Consider the following 27,582-nt stretch of genomic DNA (forward strand, 5'->3'; position numbering starts at 1 on the left):
AAAATGGCTGTCATGATCAGATTTATATTACAGAAAAATGACAGACTGCCATGTAGAGAGACTAAAAGGAGTGCAAAACTGTGAGTGTGGAGGGGCATTAGTAAAAAGAAAGTGGTAATTCTGTTGACCTTGACAGTGATGGCAAGATTAACAGAATTGGAGAATTAGAAATTGAAGAGGAAAACTTAGGATAGGTATAGTACCATTAACACAAAAAGAAAAGAGTGAAAAATAAGTTAGAAAGTAAGAGACTACAAATGTGGTTTGGGATACCTGAAGCTTGAACAGTTAAGTACAAAATATTTGTGGTGTTAGACATAATGCTGAAGGAAACAGATTTGGGAGTTATGCAGAGACTATTTTTAGAGATGGCCCATAACACTAAACTGAGCCCACAGGCACAAAACATTCAGAAGTCAGCCAAGGAAGAGGAATCTGCAAAGAAATCTGAAAAGTACTAACTCAAGAGGAGCAAAACCAGGTGAGTGCAATGTCATGGAAGCAAGAGAGGTTGGCAACCTTGACCTAAGTAGTTGATGCTGAAGACTGAGTGGCAGAGAAGAGTGGAGAATTCCACTGATTTATACTTAAATACCTCGTTTGTAGTTCCTTGGGCTAAATGCTGTATTTTCTATACTAACAGATTAGAACCAGAACGTACGCAGAGTCTCAAGATATGCCCCACACAGGATGCTTTTGGCATCAAAAACAAAGATTACATTTAGATTAATGGTAGATGTTCATGGATTTTTATTTAAAACAATACATTCAAACGACTCCAGAAGACTTTCAATCATCCCTCACTCTGGAACATTTTCTTTAAATACATCATAACTGATTACCTACTCAAGCTACTTACCCACCCACAGAAAACCACATGCACACCTCCAGTAACATCCCAATGTTCCCTAAAGTGCATTTTGCATTACACTATTCCTATAACAAGAACAAAACCAAACAGTTCGATGATCTCATACAACCAAGTCTATGAAATAATGCATTCTGAATTCTGACTTGCCCCCTACTGACCTGGAATATGTTCATTAAACATGCTATGCCCTACACAAACCACCTCCTTTATGCATGGCAATGCCTGTAAATAAAAAATTCTATTTCTGAGGAACTTAAATTTATTACTGAAGATACTTTGGAACATTTCACACAGCATAGATACTCCATCTTGGAGAGTACAGCCCTTCCAGTCATCTGTGTTGTTATTCTTAAATTTCGATTCCATTCCTTCTTAAATGTTACTGTTTCCAGTGATGGAGAGCCATCACTGCTCTCCAGAGACCTCTGTTGCTTTCCACTGCTTTTTCTACCCTTTGTCAGCTACTCAATGTTACATTACCAGATACACTTAAGTGTCATTCAGTGTGGCTACATATTTGTATTTTTTACTTACCATTTTAATGCATCTTTCCATGCATTAAAATCATGGTCCATGATTTATTATGATAGAAGCATGATAAACATTGAATATACAACTTTTAACTAACATCAGAACCTCTAGGTTATTTCTACTTTCAGTATTGAAAACAGAACCGTCACTCATGTACTTTTGTCCTTGGGGTAGGGGGGAAGAAAACCTTCCTTTTTAAATGTCACTTTTACTTTATCCACTTAATGTTATCCCATTCTACAGATAATACAGTACTAATAAAAATAACTCAGTAACAATCCTATCAAGATCGTAGGTACTCTGCTCTATCCTTATACATACAATGGGATGGTAACAGGCTGTACGTCCAACTTTTGTTGTGAAGGACTTAAAACATTGCCTAACAAGCACTCTGTAATCATCATCTACAGGGAAGAGGTAAATTCAGTTACTTTACCTGCCAAACTCAATCACCTTCTATTAACTTCTCAGTTCCATGGTTGAAGGTGAATCTAAATGACAGGTGAAAGTCGGGGGGGGAAAGTGGCTAATTCAAGAGGAATTCTACTCATCAATGATGAGTATACCAGCAAATGAATATCCATACCTCACAAAGGTAGATTTTTGACAGAAATTATAAATAGCTGTATTTGAGAACATACTATGAGAAATAGAAAAAGGATGCTTTCAAGAAGAGCAAGAAAAGACACCATCATCTAGTGTCATCTTTATGGCTTTAGATTACAGGAGTAGACAATGTTTTATTGCTGTCTATCCTTCATAAAACTAAAGCAACAATAAAAAATATCCAAGTTCCTTTTTCTCCAATATTCTCACAATCCACATGACACTGTTTACATGATTCTCTATTTCTCCAAATGTCTACTTCATAAGCTATTGTAGTCAAAAGCAGCAGGGAGGCTCTAAGAAAATGATTAAGAGCAACTTACATGTTTCTCACTTTCAAGCACAATGTAAGTACACGCAATCAATCAGAAAGGGTTCATTACGTGACAGATATCCCAGTCCCATATAGGAAAGGGTATAATATTTGCATATTACCTACCATATCTTCCTCTGTACTTTCAATCATCTCTAGATGACTTATAATCATCATGATCATTCATGATCTGCTCTGCAGATCATTTTTATACTGTATTGTTTGGGGAATAATGGAAAGAAGAAGACTGTAAATGTTTACTACAGATACATTTAAAAAATATTTTCAATCCACAGTTGATTGATGCAGAAGGCAACTGTATTTTAAGGTTTTTAGTACTGTTCCATTGACACAAACAACAGTTAAAATAAGCATTACAAGTTTAAAAAGTTGTTTACAACTGTACAATGTGTAATACTTTAAAATGTTACTTCTGCCTAAAAGTGCTGTGAACATTTATAATCAATTTTTGGCCTAAACATATTCCTATAATTGAAAAACAGAAACAAAAACAAAAACCTTAGTCACATTATTTGCTTCTGGGAGCAGATGGCTTCTTCCCAGTTCTCAGATTAAATAATGCACATTTGACTAATTATGATATTTAATCAGGATTATCTCACTGCTAAAGTTAATTTCCCAAAAGAATAGCCTAAATATGTTGCTTTATAATTCAATATATCCTAAATCCTAATACTGTCCATATTTACTGAGATTTGTATTATTAATATAAAAATGGCTGTTTTCAAGGAGATGGGAGGGGAGCTATAATAGTTGGAAAAAGCACTAGGAATGTGTACTTAAAGCATAAACAAATGTCTGGAATGTGGACCTTAACTTAGTTACATCTTTTCTCTATCAATTTATGTTAATAAAAGTAAAACTGTATAAAATTTCATATATTGACCAATTATTTTTATTTTTGTACTGAAGGGCATTTCTCTCTCACACTAAATATAATAGAATGATGTTTTGATAGGATAACTTCTACGCAAGATATTCTCTATCTCTGTTTTGTGCTTGAATTCTATAAACCAAAAATTTCAACCGTTTGAGTATCTTAGCAAAATGCATTTTAATTGGTGATACTGATGCATATTTATTAATTTATGCAGTGAATTAAATACAAATGGCAGGGTTGTCCAGTGGCTTTAAGTGGTAGAACACCCACTCAACAAGTCTATGTATGAGGCCCTGAGTTCAAAAGCAATACCACCAAAAAAATAAACAAGGCTAAATATAAATGACATGCAAAAATCTATGTGATCAACTAGTATTTAAGCAAATCTTTCCAAAAGGGTTAATGAATTGAGAGTTATTATTTCAAGTGCTGGTCCCCAAATAATAAGTAGACAGTAAGTTAAAACCTATCATTAAGTAGATTTTTAATGAAAAATTCAAAATAGTGAATATATTAACATATTACACATGAAAGTAAGAAAAATATGAAATAAAATTTTCTTTAAGGTAGCTCAAGTATCAACTAAAAATATTTTTCTACTTTTAAATAAGAACAAAGATTCAATATTGTGGATTCAGTTACGGCCTCTAGACTTTCAGAGCCTCAACTAAAATCACAGCCTTTCACAACTGCAAGAAACTTCGTATGTATTAACTGATAATGGTCTACGCTTTTTTTTTTTTTTTTTGGCAGAATTGGGGTGGAACTAAGGACTCCATGCTTGCTGGGCAGTCACAGTAGGCACAAGCCATGCTTCCAGCCCAAGAACTGAGATGTTTCACACAAATTTCACCTCTACTTCTGAATAGAAACACGTGGGCCTGACTGCAGGTTGCAACATCTAGTTCCGTGCTCTTTGAATTCCTTACTTCTGCTGGATGCCACTATCTGCACTTACGATTTGATTCCAAGAAACAAAGTTTATTCAGAGCTAAAGCCTGAGAAAAAGGTGAGTGACTAACATTAACAATACAGATCTGGGTGAATTACTAAGAGCACTAATGATAGTTTACAAAGTCTTAAATTCTCTTGTGTAGCTTATGAACTCTCTTGCAGGGAAATTCTAATTTACAGTACTACAAAAAATGTGAGTCAAGAGCACTAGTGTATTTTTGTACAAACATTCTGCTGATTAAAAATATTTACATTGCTTTACTTTACATACCTCATAAATTATGAAACACTGGTCACCCTAAGGGGAGGGCATGCACGGGAAGGGTTGAGTAAAAGAAGGAAACTAAGAACTTGAATATGGGTGATACACTCTCTATGTAAGAATGAATGTAGAAATCTTAAACCAGCTGAAGCCACCACAAGAAAGGGTAGAATGTAGATAATTAGGGGAGATAAATCAATTGGAGGTATAACACATCTATGCATGGAAATATCATAAGGAAACTTCCGTGTAGCCATCTTTATCTCAAACTAGCAAAAAATCATGTTTTTCTTTTTAGCTTTTCTCTTTTCTGCAAAATCTGAGAACAGAAACCCTCCCCACAGGGAAGGGCTGGCGCCAATGGGAAGGGGGAAATGGTGGGAAAAAGGGGGTAGGAGAGTGAATATGGTGCAAAAAATGTGTACACATGCATGTAAATGCAAAAATGATACCTACTGAAACTGTTCTATGAATTGGAGGAGGACAGATAAAGGGGAATGGCAGTGGGAGGGGGGTAATTCAAGTATGATATATTTGATACATTGTAAGAACCTATGTAAATGCCACACTGTACCCCCACTAGACACAATAAAGGGGGTAAAAAAATTGCAAGTTATTCAAAGCTAGTAACAGAATGCCACAATTATTTAGTAATCTCAGTATAGTCACAAGTATTTACTAAACAAGTAAAACAACCATTTTGGTAACTATCTAGTAAAATATGTAACATACTTCTCCTTCCTTCATTAGCAGAGGATACTAAATGAAAGTGCCCTGGATGATCTGTGTTTATTATTTGCATTGCTTAGTGTATCCGTAAAATAGGAATAACAATGGTGCCTGCTTCATAAATCTGTAGCAGGGACTAAAATGAAAATTAATGTAATGTGTAACAATACTGATATGCTGTAGGTACTTAGTAAAAGGCTATTGTATTACACCATTATCTCATAGACTATATATCCGTGTGTACTAAGAAATGAGCCAGAGGATTAAGGAAGTAATATACTCAAGTGTACAAATGTAGTACACAATTTCTCTCATCACTATTGGGCTCCCACAATATTAGGGTAAAAATGCTCTTCTAAGGTTTACTATGATCTTCCATAGAGCTTTTCTCTCTTCCACATTCCTTTAGCATCCTTTTTACAAAACCATGCCTGAGAAATAAAAAAATACTAATAGTACAGGCAATGTATTGTTTCCATTTCAACAAATAGTACTTTTGCTGAACCTTGTAAGTATCTATTTAAGAGTATTTTACACACTGTAGGCTATGTTCCAGAAATAAGTATTTTATTAAAAAATACTCAAACTTACAAAATCATGACAATAAAACATTCAAATATGGCTTAGTTTCCTCATCTATAAAATAAGCTAAGCGTTAAACAGTCACCTTATTTAAAATGGAAGTTCATTAAGTATTGGTGGATGTATGAGAAATTATATTCCTAAAGTATTATTTATAGTGTATTCACTCAGAAAGGTATTGTATGGCATTGAAAGATGAATAAAACAGTACCTGACTTCAAGAAGCTTATTTATTTAACAGCTCTGAAACAACTGTGTTCATCTATGCATTCAGAAACCCACATGCTAGTCTTGATACTTACTACTGATCTGAAAAATGAATGACTAAGATAAAAACTACAGGCCAATCCTGAAAAACAAGCTTAGGTCACCAAATGGGTACAAGAACATAAATTCACCAAATGACTATAAGAACATTAATTCACCTATTCTGTGTTTGTGAGTTTTCATAAAGACAATTTCTAGGTATTCAAATTTCAAAGACTTCATAGTCTTGCGCAATCCAAAGGAGGACTCCCATATTTATAATCAATACCTAAAATTACATTTCTTTGGCTAGATTTTTATATATTTGTTACAGTATTCTGTTAAACCTCACTAAAAAGAGTAAGATCCTAGTGAATGCTATACTTTTAAATAAGTATGGCAAAATATAAATAAACTGTCATAAACTATACAAAAAAATTAAAAATATTTAAAAATACACACTGTGGGGAGAGAAGCATGGGTGCCTCATATGACTCACATCACTCTTCTAACCAGGTTTCCATTTAGAAGGCAGTTGTCCTTTAGATATAAAACAGGTGGTACACTTTTAATCATATAAGAAGCTTCCAGTGCCAAGGAAATTTTGTTTTGATGTTCTTTTCTTTGCTATCAGATTATACAGGATAAATGGCTTGAAACTGCTATTGTACATGCCTTCTGTTGTTTCATCATTTAGGGCAGAAGAGAGGAGCTGAGACTTTAAAGCTCACATTGAATTGGGAGCATACTGCCTGCTATCATTTCCTAGCAATTTATCATGTTAGGCATAAGGATTAGTGGATTAGGAAAAGGTTTTATCAAAATCTGTACTATTTCTCTGAAGGTAGGCCAAATGACTGGGTTTATATGTAAGAAAAGAATCATACTAGCTGTAAAGAACATTTCCCAACCAGACTAAAAATGCAGTAAAACTCACATTTATGTTCTGGTACTCATAGATTTCTATTTAAAATGAATTACTTAGCACAGAAGTTATAATCAGAGCCATATTCCTACTCATAATTAGAATCAGAGCTGTATTCCTACTTATAAACTATGTGACCTTAAGCAAGTCACCAGCCTCTTCTGATCCTCAGTTTCCACTATATGAAAACAGTAGAATTCAGTATATTTGTGTAAGTATTATTCCTACCATCTTAAAATAGAAAAAAAATCTTATTTTTATTTTTCATTCTATTATTGTTGTACTGGGGATACATTGTGACATTTACAAAAGTTCTTACAATATATCATAGTTAAATTCACCCCCCCATCATTCACCCTTTACCCCTTCTGAAATAGAAAAATTCTTGACCAGAATTTCACAAAAGAATCTAAAGGAATAAACTATACAACTCAATCATGACCTGTAAAAATGGCCAGCATTTGGTCCTAAATCTCATTGACCCTAAACCAAACTTAAGAATGAAATGTAATATAAGAAATCTAAAACCATCAATGACCTAATGTGACCTATATGTCAATAAAACACTTCAAATGTAATTTTAGAATTTCATGAAACCTTTGTATGCTCTCAGAAATTATGGGTGATTACTGAAACTGGGCTATCCCATAGTGTAATATAATTCATGGAGCCATACATCCTATGTTAGTATGCAAATTAGCTATGAAACAATGCCCCACGAAAAATAAGAGAATGTGGGTTTCTAGTAGGGAATGAATACTTTTTGCCTTTTTTAAGACAGGGTACCACTATGCAGCCAAGGCTAGCCACTAACTTTTGATCATCCTCCATCAGTCTCCCAGGTGCTGGGATTACTGATGTGCACCATCATGCCCAGCTGAATTCTATGCTATTAATACGGGTTTTTGGAGTTAGGGATATAGTTTGATCAGTGGCTCACCAAGCCCAATATCCCATCTTTGATGGTGATACCAGGACCATTGGTTGTGAAGAAAATGAATGGCATTTGTAACCTTTATTACAAAAAAAAACTTAGGTTATAGATTCATTTAGGGCAAAGGGGGGTAAATTAAAAGCATACTATTACTGCAACTAATTAAAAACTGTATAAAAATTAACAGTATATGTATATTATGAGTATAATATATGTGTATTATGGGTATAATATTATTATGGTCTTTTGCTACATAAAATTTTTGAATGGTGTTAAGATATTCCTTAAAAATAGACCTGAGTTAAATCCCTATCCACATCCTAGCTTCCATTAATAAATCTACTAATTGTACTACTCATTTTTAACAACCAAGTCTTTTACTTTTATTTTATTATTTTAAATAAGAGGATCAAGGATAAATGTAGTGGTACATGTCTAATAATCCCAACACTCGGGAAGTGGTGGTAGGAGGACAGTAAACTTAAGACCAGCCTTGACTACAAAGCAATTTTTTTTTAAAAAAAGCCATTTCTAATCTCTGGGATTTCAAACTTCAGTCAAAACACTTTTCAGAACTTGTGAGATAATAGAAAAATTTTGAACTGAATGATAAACACAGCATATTAAAATGTCTGGGCTGATAGCTAAAATAGTTCTTACATCTATAATTTAAATATCTACAATGTAAAAACATTCAGTCTAGAATTAGAGGGGTGGGGAAGGAAGAGAAATCAGCATAGAATCAAGTCTAATGAAATAACTACCTAAAAATAAAAACTATAACTTAAATCAATGAATTAACAGGGTGGATAAAGTCAGAAGCTCATCCATTTAAAAGATTAATACAATTATCTAAGGAAGACTGATGAAGTCAAAGGGGGAAAACATAAATTATTACTATTAGGAAAAAAGGAAGAAATATCAAGACATACCCTCAAGATTTTAAAAGAATGATACAATAATATCATGAATTATTATAATTATAATACATTCAGTATCTCAGATGAAAAACACAATTTCAAATTTTACATTGGAAAAATTGTACATCTAAATACCCTTTCTCAGAGGGGGCAAATTCAAGTATGATATATATTGTAAGAACATCTGTAAATGCCACAATGTGCCCCCAGCACAATAATAAAATATAACTCTGAAATAAAAATCTGACAAAGACTACAAGGAATGAAGTCCAAATTCCAATATTCTTTATGAATTAAAAATCCTTTAAATAAAAAACTGAAACCAGCAATAAATATTTTTGAATGTGACAGGTCAAGTACAGTATATCCAAGAAATTGAAGGCTAGTCTGGCATCCTCTTAAGGGAAGGGGTGAGGATAGGGAAGAGAAAGAGAAAGGGGTGTGGGAAAGACCAAAAGTCACGTTTTCTCTCAAATGTGCAATATAGACCCAATACAAATACAAACAATACTATGAAAAACAGGTCACACTAAGGGGAGGTCACATACAAGAGAGGGAGGGTAAAAGAACGAAGTTAAGAAGGTGAATACAGTTGATGTACTCTCTATACAAGAATGAATATAGAATTTTTAAACCTTTTGAAACCACCTTAAGAAGGGAACTAAGGTACCAAGAAGAAAAATAGAGGAGATAAACCAATTCTGTCTATAATACAAATATATATATATATATATATGTATACATATTTATATGTATATATATTTTTATATATATACATGGAAATATCAAAAGGAAACTCCCTGTGTAGCTATCTTAAACAAACAAGAATGTCTCTTTTCTTTTTTTTACAAAATCAGAGAACAGGAGGGTGGAACAGGTCCAGGGAAAGGAGAGAATGCTATCAGGGGGAGGTGGATGGTACCACTGAGAGAGGGAAGGAGGTGGGGAAAGGCCATGGGAGGGTAGTGCAAATACTGTGTACATATGTATGTAAAAGAAAAATGTTAGCTGCTGAAACTACTCCAGGAATGAGGGGGAAGAGGGATAAAGGAGAATGGTGGGGGAGTGAATTCAAGATGATATATTTAATATATTTTAAGAACTTTGTAAATGGCACAATGTATCCCCACCCAGCATACCAATTTTAAAAAAGGAATTTTTTTCTTCCACTCTTCCCTAAAACTTCAATTATTTCACTACTAGAGGAAAAATGAATGTCCCCTGATGTTCTATATTTATCTAAAATTATATATGACAATGCATTTCTAAGCTTTATGATATGTAAGTCGATAGCAATACATTTTCATTTTTTTACCCTCAAAAAGCTTCAAATCTAACAGATAATTACATATACACAAAGTGAAACAAGATAACAGCAGCAACCAAGCTCAAATTTGTCAGCATATTGCTTTAATTACAGAATCCCTAAATCAACCTCAAGATAAATATATCCAGGGAAAAGACCAACTGTTGAGGTTTATTCCAGTTCCTAATTGTGCTGTTCATTTTCTCAGCATACTTTCAGAAGCTATTAAAGAACAGATAAGTAAGATATAAGGCAACCTGGCATAGATACATGGCAACTAACTCCGCCTAGAATACATAAAAGAGCTAATACTGAAACTGCTTTCTGCATAAATACATGAGTACTAACATTAAGTACTAACATTCTTGAAAAGATTATTTTGAGACATTATAATTAAAGAAAAATAACACCCTTGTGACTCAGGATATTAGGGGTGTGAGGACTGCATTTACACAGATTATGTAAATACACACAGCTATCTATCCCAGTTAAGAATGTCCCATTTGGCTGGGGGCATGGCTCAAGTAGTAGAGTACCAGCCTGGCAAGCACAAGGCTTTGAGTTCAAACCCCAGTACTGAAAAAATAAGTCATGTTATCCATGTAAAAGACAATGTTAAGGTAGCAAGCAGAAAATGGTAAAAATGTGGACTTTTTTCAATGGTAAAATGTGCTGTATGGAGTGTCACAGCAATTAGAAACAATCTTGAATATTGTTCTGTGTCAGATAAATCTGAATGTTAAAAAGCTGTATGTACCCATTAGAAATCCTGAATACACAATTCATATTTTGGTTGTACATTCCTAAATTCTTCTTTTGTTGTTATTCTTGCAAGTACTCTTTAAATGGCAGTGAATGTTACTATGTAACTTGCCTGAGTGAGAAATAAAAGGAACAGAGTCAAAGAATATGGCTGACAGTTATCTTGACTATATTAAACTAAAACTTTACCTTCTAACGAAGCATTATTTCTTCTAATGTATTTTCCTGTATGTTTTTTCTATGATCATAATACACAAAAATTTATACATACCAAAGTGAAATCCTGTTACATCCAAGTATCTTTCAAGTGTTAATGGGGCAATTGCTTTGGCATTATTATTAAAAGTATTTTTAAATAGTGAATAATACCAGCATTTAAATTCTGAATTGAAATCAAAAGGCGAGCGTAATAAGAAAAGAGCAGGTAAAACAAAATGTTCTGAATACAAACTCATTAATACCTTTTAAATGCATCTATAAGACAGCATGCATAAACTAGGAAAATACAGATATTTAAAGCAAAAGCTAAACATAAAAATATCTTGAAATGTATTTTAAATATATAAGGGAGACATTTTCATAGCATGGTTTTTTAAAAATAGTGTCCAATAATAAAGTTATGTAAATCAGCATTTTTCTATGTTGGCAAAAGAACAATTGAATAACCCAATGGGTTGAACATTAGAAAAATTAGGAGGCTAGAGGTTAAAATAATTGTCTTTTCTACTTTCTGTAACTACTTCCACTTTCTATCAATAAGGTTTTGTTGTGTTGTTCTTGTATTTTTTAATGATAGTGATGTTACGTATGTAACTTGCCTGAGTGAGAAATGAAAGGAACAGAACCAAAAGGATCCTCTGGAGGATGATTATGTGGAGCAGAAAGTGGGTTTACATTCTTATCTGAGGATGCTCTCTCCTCCAGCCTGTCTGCAAAAATAAGATGAAAAAAATAAAATAAAATAAAATAAAAGATGGTCTTTAAATCAAAAGTGACACACACAATAAATCAAAGAAAAAATTACACAAAGCAAGTCTTTTTAAAAAATGCTAGATTTAGAGTTCTATTATTACACGTATCGAGACAGCCTGCATTTAACACATATTTGTTGCTACAAAGGCAGGTTTAATAGTACAATCAGTGCTAGGTTTCACTAAATATGGTTAAACTAATGTTAGCCTAATTCATTTCAATACTAATAGTCCACAACTTATAACATTCTACACTGAATTTTAAACACTGCTTACTAAATAGAGACATATTTTAGCAGATTTTCTCCAAAAATACACAGAAAAAATATTGCAAATGGTCATTCATCTATTGAATAGATAAATCCTGTCTCTCAATAGCAATAAAGAGTAATTTACTATATTTTACTTTATCTCTTCTTTTATTTTATATTATTATCAATCCCTCACAGATGACAGAAAGTTTAAATATTTATCCAACAAATATCTGAGCATTTCATATGTATCAAGCAATGTTCTAAGCAACTGGCACAAAAGATGAAATGAAACAAAGACCACTACCCTATGTACTTTATATGCTGATGTGAAAAATAAGCAATGGCTTATTTTAAGAAATGTATACAGAATAGGCTAAGGGTATGTTTCAAACTGGTGAAGCACTTGCATGGCATGTGTAAGGCCCTGGGTTCATTCCCCAGCAACACACACACACACACACACACAATATAGCACAGGATAAATCAAATTAAGAGAGTGGACAGTACAGAGTGATTCTAACAGTTACTATGTGCGAAAAGGCTTTAAAGAAGCCAGGGATGGATACCTGTGAAAGAACACAGGAGAGGAAGGGCTGGGGCAGAGTGAAGGCAGGAGCAGGCCTGGGGTGTCTGAGGAAGAGGTGATATGTCTTAATTCCCTAGTAATGGTATTTCCCTGCTCTTAAACTCTCCACACAGTAGATAGACGCATCAACTGAGAACTTCCTGGTGTTTTTACAGGATGTCTCTTTCCTCTGACTCTTAGCAATCAAAATTATACTATTTGAGACTAATTCTCCAAGATATTTTAGGCAGTCCCGGGACTAGACCTTTAGTCCATAGCCATTCGAAGAAATGCAATTCAAGTTTCAGCCTGGTCTGTTTTCAAGAATGCACTGGGTGAATACTGTTGTGTTCAATTTAATTTGCAGGAATGCAGGAAGACGAGGAGGAATCCAAATAGAATCAGAACTCCTAAAAATAACTCGTAACTTCAGAATGAAGCAAAAAGTGCCAAGGTAAAGCAGCATCCCCTATAGCAATTCTTCACAAAGAAGATTGGAATGTGCATTCCAGTCACCTGAAAATTTGTTAAAATGCAGATTCTGGTTCCATGAGTGTGGGGTGGGTCCTGAAACTCTGCACTTCAACAAGCTCCAGGGTGGTATCTGGTCCAAGGAGTACATGCTTGAGAAGGCAAGACTATGGAATATATAATACCCTGAGTATAATTATTCACATGGACAACTAATTTTTAAAAAGCCTTTAGAATAATGAATACAATTACCAGTTTTTATAGCTAAGATAAATTTCCACATGAAATTTTGGGTTGTTTAAAAATTAACTTAAAATTTTATTGAAACACTAGTATTTTGTTGAGGTACTCATAGTGAGTTGCAGAAAACATCTGGCCAATTGATTTTGTTTCGTTGTTTTGTTGGTGATACTGGAGCTTGAACTCAGGACCTTGCTAGGCTTCCTAGGCAAGTGCTGTACCACTTGAGTCGTTCCACCAGCTGACAACTGATTTTGAAGCAACAAAAAAAGATTCTAAAGTTAAGTACTACTTTTCAAATCCAATACTGAACTGGGTATCAATGAAAACTTATTTTAGGTATTTTCCTGTATACTTAATTCAGGAAATTGGTAACAATTGCACCATGAAATTTTTTTTCATACTTCATTGCCAAAACACCTATCAAGGAGAAACTAGTGTAATACCATTTTTCTGAAAAAGTAACATTGGAAATGAATTTATATAATGAAGGTTCCTGTCTTATTGTGGTAGAAAGCCATGCTGAGACTTTAAGAACCACTCCAAGATTTGCTGAATCCTAGAGATCCCCTACGAATACCTATTTTGTCAGGCTCTGAATTCTCTTTGAGTAATGAAATTCAAGGGATTATGCCTTGCTTCAAAGTCCTCCTAGGACCTCCCCTGCCCCATCCTTCCTCATCTCCTAGATTCTGCTATATAAAAAAGGATAAAGAAAAATAGGGGGTGGGAAGGAACAAATGGGAGACCCTTAACTCAAGAGTGATAACTACAGCATGGCAATATCTAAGAGCCTTCATTCTTAAAAATCAAGACTTAAAGAGTATGAAGGTTGTAATGTTTTATGGAAAGAAGTCTGGTCCTAAACAGCTGTATCAAAATTGCCATGAGTCCTGTACTGTGGGCACTACCACAGACTTAAGAATCAGAATATCTACATTAAGAACTTGAGAATCTGCATGTCAATGTAGTCTACAAATTTATTAACCCTACTACACCAATGTTTCCCAGCATATAAAACTGTTAAATTACTACAAGGCTCTTTGAATCCTTACATACTTGGTATAGTGTCTCCATTGACCTACAGTAAATTTATCATGAATGTATAAACAGCACTGTGCAGTTGTGACAAGCGTATAAACAATATGATGATGGGATAAGCTAATTTTTATGCACGGTTTCCAGAATTAAAAATATGGGAGATGCTGTTCTATGCAAAGTTCATTTATCCAATTATTGTAAAACACAAATCAGAATAAATTATAATAAAATGAACCATGTTTAAATCAAAACAAAGAATCAGTTTTAATAGAATATTTTAAAATATTTAGATTTCTAAAAATTAAAGGATAATCTGGGTCCCAGGACACAAAATACAAAATAAATACCAATTTTTTAAACAATCAACTATCTATAAATAAAATGGTTATGAGAAGTTCCATTTCAGATACATAAATACATCTCCCCACCCCTAGCGTAGTTAGGTACCATTTTTAAATGATTGGTTTTCTTCAGATTAGGTAAAAGCTTGAAGTTGATCTGTCAAATATAAGAAACTTACCTTCCTCCTGCCTTCCCAAAAAATTCATGTTGGCAAACAAAGACAGCACCTTTTCAAGAATTTTAATTGATATAGATATCACAAATCCTATAATCAAAGTATATCCCAATCACCATAAAATTAAAATACTCTAAAAAGTTAATTCTGCTGGCTATATGGATAGTGGCTTAAAAGGCCAAAACATTAATAAATAAGGTTTTAGAAAGCAGTCTTCATCTGATACCCTTAAAACTGTCCTAATATGCACTGAAGGTACACTGATATGTCTGAATGAACTATAAAAGGTGAGAGTTAATGTTTTACAATTATAGATTCAGAAATTTATATCTATTTTATTCTGTGGCTTCATAAATAAAACAACATATTCAGTAGAAATGCAAATCAACCATAGTTGTTAATATCTTCTATTATTCCTTTTAGTTATTTTGATGAAAAAATTTTAAACAGAAACAAACAACAAATCCATCATCAACAAAAAAGATTACATTATTATTCTTAATTAACATTTGGAACCTTACAACTATTTGGACAAATGCATATTGAAAATTTCTCCTCAAACTCCTTGCATTCTAATTACATATTAAATACTATGACAATTAAATTTCTAAACTTTACATAACTAAATCAGGATGTTTTGGTACAAAATGACAAAGACAAGCTTAAATTTAAAAAAATTATTGAGACAAGCATTATTACTAATGCTTAATCTTGATTTAATGTATTGGTCTTAAATTTAAGAATCAACTGTTTTCCTAAAGATCACTTTAAAAGTTGCCAGTAATTACTAATATTTTAGAATTCTAACATGTCAAAATATTGTGATTTTAAAATTACATTCTACATAACACACACAAGTAATACATTTCCTAGAGGACAGTCCTTTTTCCTTTTTTCTAAAGAAATAACCACGTATTATTTTAAAAGAAAGACTTCAAATGACACTGTATTATTTTGCCTGAAATTGCTTTGCAACTATTACCTCATTATATGTAAAATGTCCATATTCTGAAGGACCACATAAACATTTTCAGTCTCTCACTGAAAAGCATTTCATAAACCAAATATAAATTATTTTAGAAATAACTTTGGAAAAATATTAATAAGTACCCAAAAAAGTACAAATATTCTATTTGACATTTCAATATTCTACTTGACATTTCAAATATGTTAATTTATTTCTTCATTTTGGATAAAGTTTTTGGGAAAGCAGAACCAATCAGTAATGACCAATCATCAATTTTCACTGCATAGTTGGTCTTCTACTGGAATTCTTAAGGTTCTGGAAGAGGTCTTTTGTCTATCAGTATAATTTAAACCTTATCAAATAGGTCAAATATTAGCTACATTATTACTTGTACATAAAGTGATACTAATAATGACTGAATATTACAGCTAAGTAAAACTATGGGAAGAAATATTTCTTGACTGTATTCTACAATGACTATTAAATATTAAGGGAAAAAAACTGTTCCTTTACTGTGACATGTTTGCCCACAAAAGTAATTTGATTTTTAGTTCATCAGCTGAGGAACCTTTATTTAAATATAATTTTAAAACATCAGCTAACCATCAAAAACCTCTTAAGTCAGATCTTAAAGACCTACCTACACTGATGGCAAGAAAAGAGAAAGTGACATATATTTCCTAAGTGTCCAAGACTCTTTAAAGACATCAGTTCATTTAGTTCTCCTGACAACATACTGAGGTAAGCATAAACTGGAAACTCATTTCCAGTTTATACAGAAGGAAATGAGTCTGCCAGCAGCTGAGTGACTTTCCTGAGATTACAATCTATTTAAATGCCATCACCAGACACCAGAATTCATGTTTTCTGATAACTACGTGCTGAATTAAGTACAAAGGCCTATGTGATTTTAGTAGCTCAGGGCTCATCTAGATGGTTTTGCAAATAGCAGTCAGACCGACTCTGACTTTCAGATAAAGTTCTTTCTATATATTCATTTGGAAGCTAGTATCTTTCTATAATGAATATTGCAATGAGTGTGAACTTTCTTTGGCATACAAATGTGTACCATCAGAAAATTATACCTATTATCTAACCTTGAAGTTTGAAAATAAATACCTGGCTCAAAATTTTATAGGATAGACCTAATTTTTATGAAGTCATACATGTAGACATATTCATACACCACTAGTGCATATGCCAAATAAACTTACATGTCATTACAAATTCGAAGGAGCTTAGAAAAATCACATTTTAAAAGGTACAAAATAATGAGAATCCTTTACCTATTCTAAGTTGATCCCCCAAGAAGTAAAGATACTAAGCAAACCCTTGAGAAAACACATTAAAATTAACACCATTTGCTTTTAAAATAACCTTACAAACTATGATTTGTCTACTCTCTGTATCTCCCACTATTGTCCCTCCAAAAGAAAGAGATACTTTTTCCTTTTTTAAAAACCTTGCTTTTGGGGCTACCTAACATAAATTCTAGGAAAAATGCCAAACAAAAGAGTTGCAGTTTAAAAAAAGCATAATCTTTTTAATAGGATGTAAGATTGGTTTTTACCAAAATTAACATGCCTTTAAGGGCTCAGAACTCATTTTTGTATCTTCATTAAATCATAAATTTGATTTTCATAATACATAACCACCAATATGTAAAATACAAGTTTAAATCCCACACAACTATCCTTACATGAATGCATTTATAAATTTTACATAAAATATATACCAATTCAAAACAAAGCATTTTATTAAAGTTACCTAAATAAAATAGAAGTAGAAAATGGGAGCTATTAGGACCTTCTTTTCACATGCAAAAGAGGAAAACATACTCTGTGTGTGTATGTGTGTGTGTGTGTGTGTGTGTGTGTGTGTGAGAAAGAGAGAGAGAGATATCTACACATACACATATATACCCAAGTCTCAGAAACCTGAAAATTATCTACATACTCTAGAAGTGACTTTTTGTTACTACTTTATAAAGCTTTCTCAAAACATCCCACATCCCTCTTCCACAAAAAGAACATTCCTAAAATATGTATGTTGAGGCTTGACATATGTATTAGGTAGTTTGAGAAAAGGCAATGAAGTAAAAACATTGAGATATCTGATTTAAAGTGGAAAAATTTATTTAACTTTTTTCATGTCAGGACAACAAAGCAGCCCTTTTGTATCACCATTCATTAAAAGAGCATTACAAAACATTAACATAATGTAGTAGCCCATGTTTTCTTTCAGGCATTTTCAAAGGGCATCTCAGACCCACAATATTTTCTATCAAGTGTGCAAGAAAACAGCTGCAAAAATGATTGTAAGGCAAGATGCTACTGTCTCCCTTTTTATTTGAACATTAATTTTCCACATTTTAAAAATATTCTGAATTTAACATTCATAGATACGCAGTATTTAAGTGTTAAGATATCAGCATAATATCAGTAACCTTGGGTTTAACAGCTACTATCAAGCAATTAATTTCTAATGCACACAACATAGTTTGATAGTATATATGAAAAAATATGGCCTGAATTTTGCCCTCAAATGCACAAAAGAATTTTCTATACATCACCTCAAAACAGTCTTTGGCCTTGCTGAATAATTATAGAGCTGTTATTTTACTGTGAAGCAAAATAAGCCTTCAAGTGTCCCTTACTTGATCTTAGAAGGTCAAATTCTCTGTCCAATAGTTCCTCTTCTGTTAACTTGGAGAAATTATCTTCTCCAAAAGGATTCCACCCTGACATATCAGGTGGGTTACTGATGTTCTTCTGATTCGTAAAATTTGCAACTGCCTCTTTCTCAGCCACTGATCTATTATAATAATTGAAGGGAAAAAAGAAGGAAGAAAACAAAAACATTAGAATTAAGGAAACTTTTTAGTACTCCAGCTCACACTTTATAAATGCTTAGAAAAAGCAGACCTTTTTATTACAGCAGAGATGGCAGATATAAGGTATGGGATGGAACACAGGATCAGAACTGCCTCCATAACCACCTACGTAAGTACACTGACTGTGTTCCTTAACTCTTCTGTGCCCCCTTCTGTGCCCCAACTTCCTCATCTGTAAGAAAGGGGTGACATTATCTACCTCATAGGTGAGTGAATGATTTAATATGTACAAAACAAGAACAATGTCTGGTTAGGAAAAAATCAAGCACTCAATAAATATTATTCTCACAGTGAACAAGTCTTTAAGTGAAAACCAGTTACCCTACCAAACAGCATCACTCCAAAATCACTACTGAACACTGTACAGTGATCATATGTCCTTATTATATGGAAACACCTTTCAAAAAGACATTCTCTACTTATGGCTATCAACAAAATATGAACTGCTAGGATTACTTTATGAATTAAATAAAATTAAATGAGCATTATTTTGTGTGTATATATATATATATAATAATTCATGGTGTTTAAAAATATCTATAGTTTGGAGCCTGAGACCACTGGTTTTATGGAAATTTCCTGTAGGTATCTTGGCTGTTAAGGGAAGATATGAGTCTAGCTGGTGGAGTGGCCAAGTGGTAGAGTGCCTGTCTAGCAAGCTTAAGGCCCCAAGTTCAAACTCTAGCACTGAAAAAAAAAAAAAGAAAGAAAAAGTTAAGATATGATTCTAACGACTTCTTAACCCAAGGGAGATACCTCTCCCTCAACCCAGCCTGGAAGCACAGCACATCACTGCGTAGGAATAGGAATGAAGCAATGTAACAAAGGTGTCAAGCTCCTTTCAGAATTCAGAACCAGATATACTGTAACATTGATAATGGAGGGAGAATCTCTACATTGAAAGAAGTATCTCAGTTTTACAAGCCTTGACTCATTCGTTTAAATTCACTTTTTCCTTGGCAACTAATTGTCATTGCCTCCATGTATGTACCAAAAGAGAAAAAGAGGGCAAAAAAAGTCCATTTAGCCCCTAGTCCAAGCCCTGTGGTATATATCGGCCAAAAATAGAATGTTTAAATAATTACTGAAGGCTAGAATATAAAAGAGGAAAAGTGATTTACTTATAAGTAAATAGATTTGCTTAAAAAACAGAACTTAAGTACTGTTAAGGCTTAAATCTGCCTCCATGTAATTGCAAAACTGTTTTCAAGGACCTTCAGAGTCCTATCAGACAGGCAAAACTCTTTAAGAGCTGAGGATGTAGCACAGTGGCAAAGCACTTGTCTAGAATGCACAAGACCCTTGATTCAATCTCAAGCTTGATTCTTTGATACTCCTCCCTGCAAAGGATGAAACCTAATTCTATACTTTATCATTTCCTGACTTTAGTGAGAATATTTTCTTTTGTCTACATTTTAATAAATTAACAGCAATACTATAAATAATAAAATCATCTTAAACAAATTAGAGGCACTAAAATGTAAACTATGAAATGTAGAAAGTAATTTAATAAATCTGCAAAAAAAGACATCTAAAAATAAATTCCCCAATGATAAGGGTGCAGTAATTTTCCTCCTTAAAAATAGGATAGGGGCTAAAGGTACAGCTTTAGGTACATTCTCTACAGTGGTAGAGAATGTGCTTGTCATGCCCAAGGTCCTGGCCTCAATGTCCTAAAGAAAAAAAGAAAGAAATGTATTTCTACTTGATATTGTTTAGTTTTAAGATTCTGATAAGGCTGATGTATTATTAGGTAATAGATTTTTTTTTTTTTTTAGTTTTGATGTTAAGTAGCACCAAAATATTAAATCTACTGTGCTTAGCTGGAAGGTGCAAAAGACATTAAACTGCCTTCTGTGTCAGGACATACGCACGCACACATATATATACTTTGTTGTATTCTAAAAGCCTACCAATTTCTGGAAGTACAGCTGTGACACTGATGACAATGAAGTATGAATTTGAACTCCTGTATGAGAATTCACATTAATGTTACGCAGCATTCATGTTATCTAAACCTTTTTTTTTGGTGGGGGTGGGGTGTGATAGGGCAGCACTAGGATCAAACTCAGGGCGTGGCACATCTTAAACAAGTTCCTTGTCACTGAGATGCATCTCCAGCCCTAAACTTCTGATCAGTCATAAAGAAAGATTTGAGGCACACACAGGTATACAAGGTGCTGGTGTGTTTAACTTGTGGGAAGTACTATAGCACTTGCCTACTCTAATCTCATCACTGGTGGTACTACTAGTGGCAGAATGTGACAGAAGTACTTTTTTCCTAATTTTTACATAACTATTGTAAGTTTTTAAAAAATTGGTTTACCACCAAATTATGTTGCATACCCAAGGGTACGAAATACTGTTTTCAGTATTTGTGAAAGTATATAGGACTTGTTTTACTCCACTCCTATGAAGGTATGCATTAAGGAATAAAGAGAATGGAGCAGAAAAGAAGTGATAATTTGATAGGTGGAAACAAGTATATACTTATCCCCTAGAGATTAGGAATGCACAACCTCCTATAGGAACACTGATCCAGCCATACTGTCTCAGTGCTATTTCACTAAGATTATTATACCTATTTAACATCAGATTATATGTTGAGTAGGATATCTTTTGTAGCGCTTTTAAAAGAGCTCTCTCTGTAAGCAAATATTCTTGTCAATGGGAGATGAGACTTGCCTGTCACTTTAAGTATCTAAGGAATATCTGAGTAGGTGATTAAGAAGTCAAGCAGATTCTCAGAGAGAGAAAGTCAGAACCTTGATTAGAATGTTTATTTCCCACTAATATTCTGCTAAAAATTTCTACTCTCCCACCTTGCTAATTTATCTTTAGTATAAACATTAGAAAACATTACTATGTTGTATTCCAATAGTTAAAATAAACATCCTCTACATATACATTATCTTACCTCTTATAATTGTCCCATTGTATCAGGATAATACATAATAAATTGCCCAAAACTTAATGGCTTAAAACAACAGTAAATATTTATTATCTTACACACTTTCTTTGGGTCAAGAATTTTTTTAGGAGTGGCTTAGCTGAGAGGTTGTGTATACTATGACTGACTCTGCAAAAACTCTGAAGGCTTAGCTGGTACTGAATGATTTGTTTACAAGACACTCCCATGGCTGTGGGCAGAAGGCCTCAGTCCTCCAACACATGAATTTCTAGTTGATACAATAGCCTAATCAGTATCTTATATTAAATATCAAATAAAATACATTATTTTTAATAAGGAAAATTATTTCATTCTTATCATGAGGAACTAATTTTTTCAAATTTTATTAGATTACTACTTGCATTTCATAGTTTATATTTTACTGGATCTAATTTATTTAAATGTATAATATTGCATATTTTAATTTTATTATTATAATAATGATATTTATTAAAGAAAAAGGTGCTAAGAGGGCAAAGATATACTTGTAAATAGATAAACTAATGATAAATAGCAAATACTGATCTTCATTTAAACAAACTTGTCTTAATTCATGCACCCCTATTTTTGCTTCAAGAGAGCAGTTTGTTCAATTGACCCAGGGGTTTTGTTTTTGCCTCCTTTCCTCCTTCTCCCCAATCTATAATCTATCATCAACCCTTCCATGTCTCTAACTCTCTTTCACACAGCGGCTCGGAGAGATTGTATAGGACACTGCATTCTAGAATCATGCTCATGTTGCTGTTTCTCATGCTCAGCTTCCAGCTAATGCTTATAGTCACCATTTCCCAGCTAATATTTCAAATCCTCAAATGCGAATTCTTTTAAATGGCTACTTTCTCCATCAGAAGGTATTCATAATCATTCTTAATTACAACATCTTGAAGTATTTATCAGTATCATTTCTAAGCATGAGAAAATTTGTATCACAGTTCTTCAGTTTAGTGTAATGCTTTCCACATGAATTATTCATAAAAAATAATTCTATTATCAATATTTCTGAGTAGTTAGAATTCACTATTGCCCACCTATGCTATAACAATATGTTTACTGCATATATTAGAACTGTCTAAATTACTCAAACTTTATAAGTAAGCAAATTATTTAAAAGTAATAACATATAAGTAGAAAAGGCTAACTTGTCTACAAGAATTACTTATTTTTAAACTACTTATCGTGGTTTTGTTTCTACTTTAAATTACAAAGAATACCTTTTCATATATGCCAATAATTGCCTTAGCCCTAAATGCTGCTCCATGTTTCTAAGTCCTATCTGCAAATAACTGATGGGAATGGAAGGAAAAATGGGGGGCAGCTCTACAGCAAGATGGACTTCCAATCAATTCAAGAGCCAATTAATGACTCCATTCATCAATTACATCCACTTCTGTAATAATTTCCATTGCATTCACTGGAAAAATACTTGCCTATTGGCATTATAAGAGGATTCCATTACGGTTCCAACCTGAGCTGGAAGTGATGAAGCATAGGAAACTAAGGCTGGTGAGAACTCTCGTGGGGAGGTAAGACAGTCAGGTGATGCCTGCTGTTGAGACTGCTGATGTTGAGATAGCATCTGCTGCTGCAAGAAAGCCTGCTGATACTGCTGCATCTGCAACAAGAGATGGCACTATTCAAATCATTGCTCAATCACTAAAGCAACGTCAGCATCACAACTATTTACTACATTCTTTCCTTTTCACATTTATTGATGAAAAAACCAGAAACCTAGAAAACAATGTGTATTTGAAGGAGTAGCTATTACTAGAAACTACAACAGGATGAATGATATCTGCTTAAGAAATTGTAAAGTGAGAATCACTTGGCCAGATTCAAAAATCTTCCTTTAAATATTTTAAGAATTTAAAAGACAAGAGAAAAACCTAAAGTTACTAGTATGGTGGCTGCTACAAAAAAAGATCAAATTATTCTTTGACCCACATGTGTACCTTCTCTTTTAGGTTTCATTGTTACTCTATTTACTATTTACTAAATGAAAAAGAAATTCAGCAAAAGATCATGGGTAAATAAATCTTTCCTTTATATATTACCGGTCAATTTCAATGCCATATTTGGGTGCCATAGTTCAGCTATCTTTAATAAAGTGCATGTCAATTAACCAACCTGAACTAATTTTGAATTAACATTCAAAATGGTGTTTCTGCAAATTCTAACATTATAATGCACATCCAGAGAACAATCTCTAGAAACTACAAACTTACCATCGTAGGATACTGTGATACAGTAGGTTGCGGCTGATATACTGAATGCATTAAAAACTGCTGTTGAAGTACATGCTGCTGCTGTATTGCATGCTGATACTATAATAAGAGAAAAAACTAATTAAACTACTCATACCTCTCTAATGCCAGGTCCTTTTTCTTTAAGTATTGATCTTACCTTTATAACAATGATTGGTCTAAAGACCAATGCAAATTAGTTATAATCTGTGATTATAACTTATGTATGTCTATAAGAATTGGTTTTTAAGTTATTAAAACATATCAGAAACTCAACTAAAGCAGTATCTAGCATAGTTTAAGGATATATGGAAGAAAAGCTAATACTGAATATTTCATCACATGTTCCTACTTGATGAAGACTCCTGAAGTAACTTCTGACCAGAATCCATTATTACAGTAAATCTCTACTCTTCTCATCTTCCCTCCACAGTGCCTTCTAGCCATCTAGTGGCACCATTACTACCTTCCACTCTGGCTATGAATCAAATTTAGAGAAGAGTAACACTCTTGAGGAGGCTGTCATGCATAGAATTAGTTCAAAATACTTCAGAAAGTGATAAAATGGGCATAACTTTAAATGGTTTGGTGAAGCTAGAAATTTGAAGGCTCTTACGAGGCAAGGGACAGAAAAGAACTTAAGATCACTTTTTCTCCTTTGCCTCCATACCAACCCAGTCAAAAAAATGAAAATAAAAAAGAACACACATGTAAGACACTATTACTTCTGAAAAGACCTTTCCACAATAGCATTATTAGTCTGTGAACTCAAAATGTAACCTCAAGTAAGTAATATTCATCATAAACTGTGATCCTTATTCCTGAATGCCAAACAACTAAAAGAACATTCCTTCCTGCATAAAGCCATGATAGAACCTATTTTCACAGATTATTCTTAAGTATCTCATCAAATACAAGTTAACTACATATTCTTTAATCATCAGGAAACTGAGAAATCTTGAATCTAGCTCATGGTGCCTAAGACAGAATGAAATGTAATAAATTGAGTGGAATTGTTAGAAGAAAGTGAATTCAATGATAATTACTGCATGGATTTTAAAACAGTACTCTCAAATTTAAAGTAACAAAAGAACTACCTGCTGCATATAAGCATCCTGAAGTAGCTGCTGTTGCTGCTGCTGCTGCTGAGGATGATGCTGCTGCAAATGAAGTTGCTGTAATCTCCAATCTCCCTGTTGCAGTTGTTGAAGTACTCTATGCTGCTGTGGCGGCTGCTGAGGGGGCTCCTGACCCAGTAAAATTTCAGGGCTATTTCCAGGTCTCAGTACTCCTAAAACACATTTCCAGAACTTACATGAACATACTAAATATTTCAATAAAATGGATAGATCTCAATAATTATTTGACTAAGGCATTTATTTTACAATAAACTCCCAATTCTCATAGTCTGAAGGAATTATTTACCATAATCATAAATACCCAAGAAACAAAAATTTTATCATCTACAACTCTGAATAAATCATTCCATGTGTCATGCTTCATCTCTCCATGAACACACACCGGCATATTAGTCTGTTTTACATATATCAGCTATATCATGTACTATTATGAGTATATACCTATACCAATAGGATTCTTAGTCTAGAAATTATCATCCTTTAATGTTTAGCTCAATCTCTTATTCTTTCATCTAACAAATTCTACTCAATTTATTACATTTCATTCTGTTTTGCACATATTAATATCTTACATGGCTATTTCCTAACCAGGGACACTGAAGGGATGACTTACTCAACTGTTAGAATGACAAAGAACCTTTTATATCAAAGACACTCACTAAATGCTTGAGTGAATCTATTAATACTGTCTCCTAAATATTTACTTTCAAGTTCCACAATTTTACCCTAGAAAATCCTATGAATAAACTTAAAAAGTAACATTTACACAATATAAAAAAGAGGAGATGCAACACGTTGATACATTATAATGTCTACATTCCTTTCCAATGACTTATCCTAAATTTAAATACAACTAGTGCTATAGTTTAGATGTTTAATGTACCCCAAAGGTCCATATATTGAAGGCTTGGATCCCTCAGCTGACACTACTACTAGGAGGCAGTGGTACCTTTTGGAAATGAAGCCTAGTGGAGATCCTTAGGGCACTGGGGACACATCCTTGAAGGGGACTATGGGACCATGGCCCCTTCCTCCTCCTGTGTTTCCCAGCTGTAACCTCTAAAACTGTGAGCCAGAACCAGAGGTATGACTCGAATGGTAGAGCACCTGCTTTGCAAGCACAAAGCCTGAGTTCAAGCCCCAATCCCACACAAATAAATAAATAAATAACTCTGAGCCAACAAAGTGAACTTTTTCTCTTATTGTCTCAGATTTTTGTTACAGTGATAGAAACCTGACTAAAACAGCTGTTTAATCCTAACGGGAAAAGAAGCGCAAAGAGAGAGATGGGTTCTTTTTTCTCATCAGCATTGTTATCTTCAAACTCTTTCTAATTCTTTGAGCTATAAGAAAAGTGCATGTCTATTTTAGTGAATCTTTTAAAATGTTTATAAAAATATAAAAAGTTAGGCACCTCAACTACACATCTCATAAAGCCTTGTTATCTATCTAGAAAACATGCATGCTGGAGCCCAATCGTAAGCCAAGGACTGTCATGGAATGACTGTGAAGCTCACTCCTCATCTCACAAACAGTGACTTTTCCTTAGTGTTATTAAGCTTAAAGAGCTCCATGATCCTTAAGCCAAAGCTACAGAGCACCAGAGAACCCTCAAACAATATCACGACAATTTTATATGGAAATGATACTTCAAGTAAATCACAAATATTTGTACTTTTATTTCCAATTCTGCAAATGATGAAACTAAGACTTATAGAAGTTAAATGAAACTACGACTTATAGAAGTTAAATGAATTCATCAACAGATTAAGTAAAAAAAAAACAAAACACAGTGAGCACACACACACACAAAGATATAGAGGTGCTGAATACACAATTAAGCTTGATTTAATACATAATGTATATCAAGAGAGACATCACATTCTCTACAAACTTAAGAGAGGATATGGGCTGAAAACTTGAAGGCAATTAACCCATTTGAAAAGGCAAAACTCATTTTTCTCTCCCACTCTATTCTCATCCCCCACAAAATACAGACTCCATGAGTAGTCAACATCTTTATTTTAACCCTTGACCAACCACATAGTATATACCATTTGATTTACTGATTAAATAAAGAAAGGCTTAGCTGTAAAGCAATAAATTCAAAATTAAATAAATATAGGCTAGGTTATGGAGCAATAAACTTAAAATTAACTACAGAAGTTTTTGAAGTTTCAAAAATTATTCTTCTTGAAAATTTAATATAAACAACACCTAAAATAACTTATAGGTTAAGAGAACACCAGATCTGGAATTTTTTTAATTTTAAAGAAATGATAATAGGAGATTCCAAGATGGCGGCTAGAGGGAGGAAGCAGAAAGCGAGCCTCCTATAGTGAAATCTTGGAGAGATGCTGGAGACACACTTTGCAGGCATAATCACTGAGAAAAGGCATAACTTTGACCCCTCCACATCTCCAGCCGGCGCAGAGAATCTCCACTTCACGTTAAACGGAGAACCAAGGACGGCCGCGGGGCCGCCAGTGGCC

General features: G+C 33.5%; 1 protein-coding gene across 4 annotated transcripts in view; it reads right to left on the minus strand.

The window, feature by feature from the left end:
* Bmp2k (BMP2 inducible kinase) overlaps positions 1-27,582 on the minus strand; it is a 121,055-nt gene that overhangs the window by 5,371 nt on the left and 88,102 nt on the right. For 3 of the 4 annotated variants that reach the window (XM_074041920.1, XM_074041917.1, XM_074041919.1), the window contains 5 exons: positions 25,049-25,242; positions 23,934-24,032; positions 23,139-23,323; positions 18,525-18,682; positions 11,661-11,771 (listed from right to left, as the gene is read on the minus strand). In XM_074041920.1, coding sequence (XP_073898021.1) covers positions 11,661-11,771; positions 18,525-18,682; positions 23,139-23,323; positions 23,934-24,032; positions 25,049-25,242 — 747 coding nt within the window. The remainder of the gene's footprint in view (positions 1-11,660; positions 11,772-18,524; positions 18,683-23,138; positions 23,324-23,933; positions 24,033-25,048; positions 25,243-27,582) is intronic. The other variant, XM_074041918.1, reaches the window with a different exon arrangement.

This window comes from Castor canadensis, chromosome 9, assembly GCF_047511655.1.
Source record: "Castor canadensis chromosome 9, mCasCan1.hap1v2, whole genome shotgun sequence".
Classification (NCBI taxonomy): Eukaryota; Metazoa; Chordata; class Mammalia; order Rodentia; family Castoridae; genus Castor; species Castor canadensis.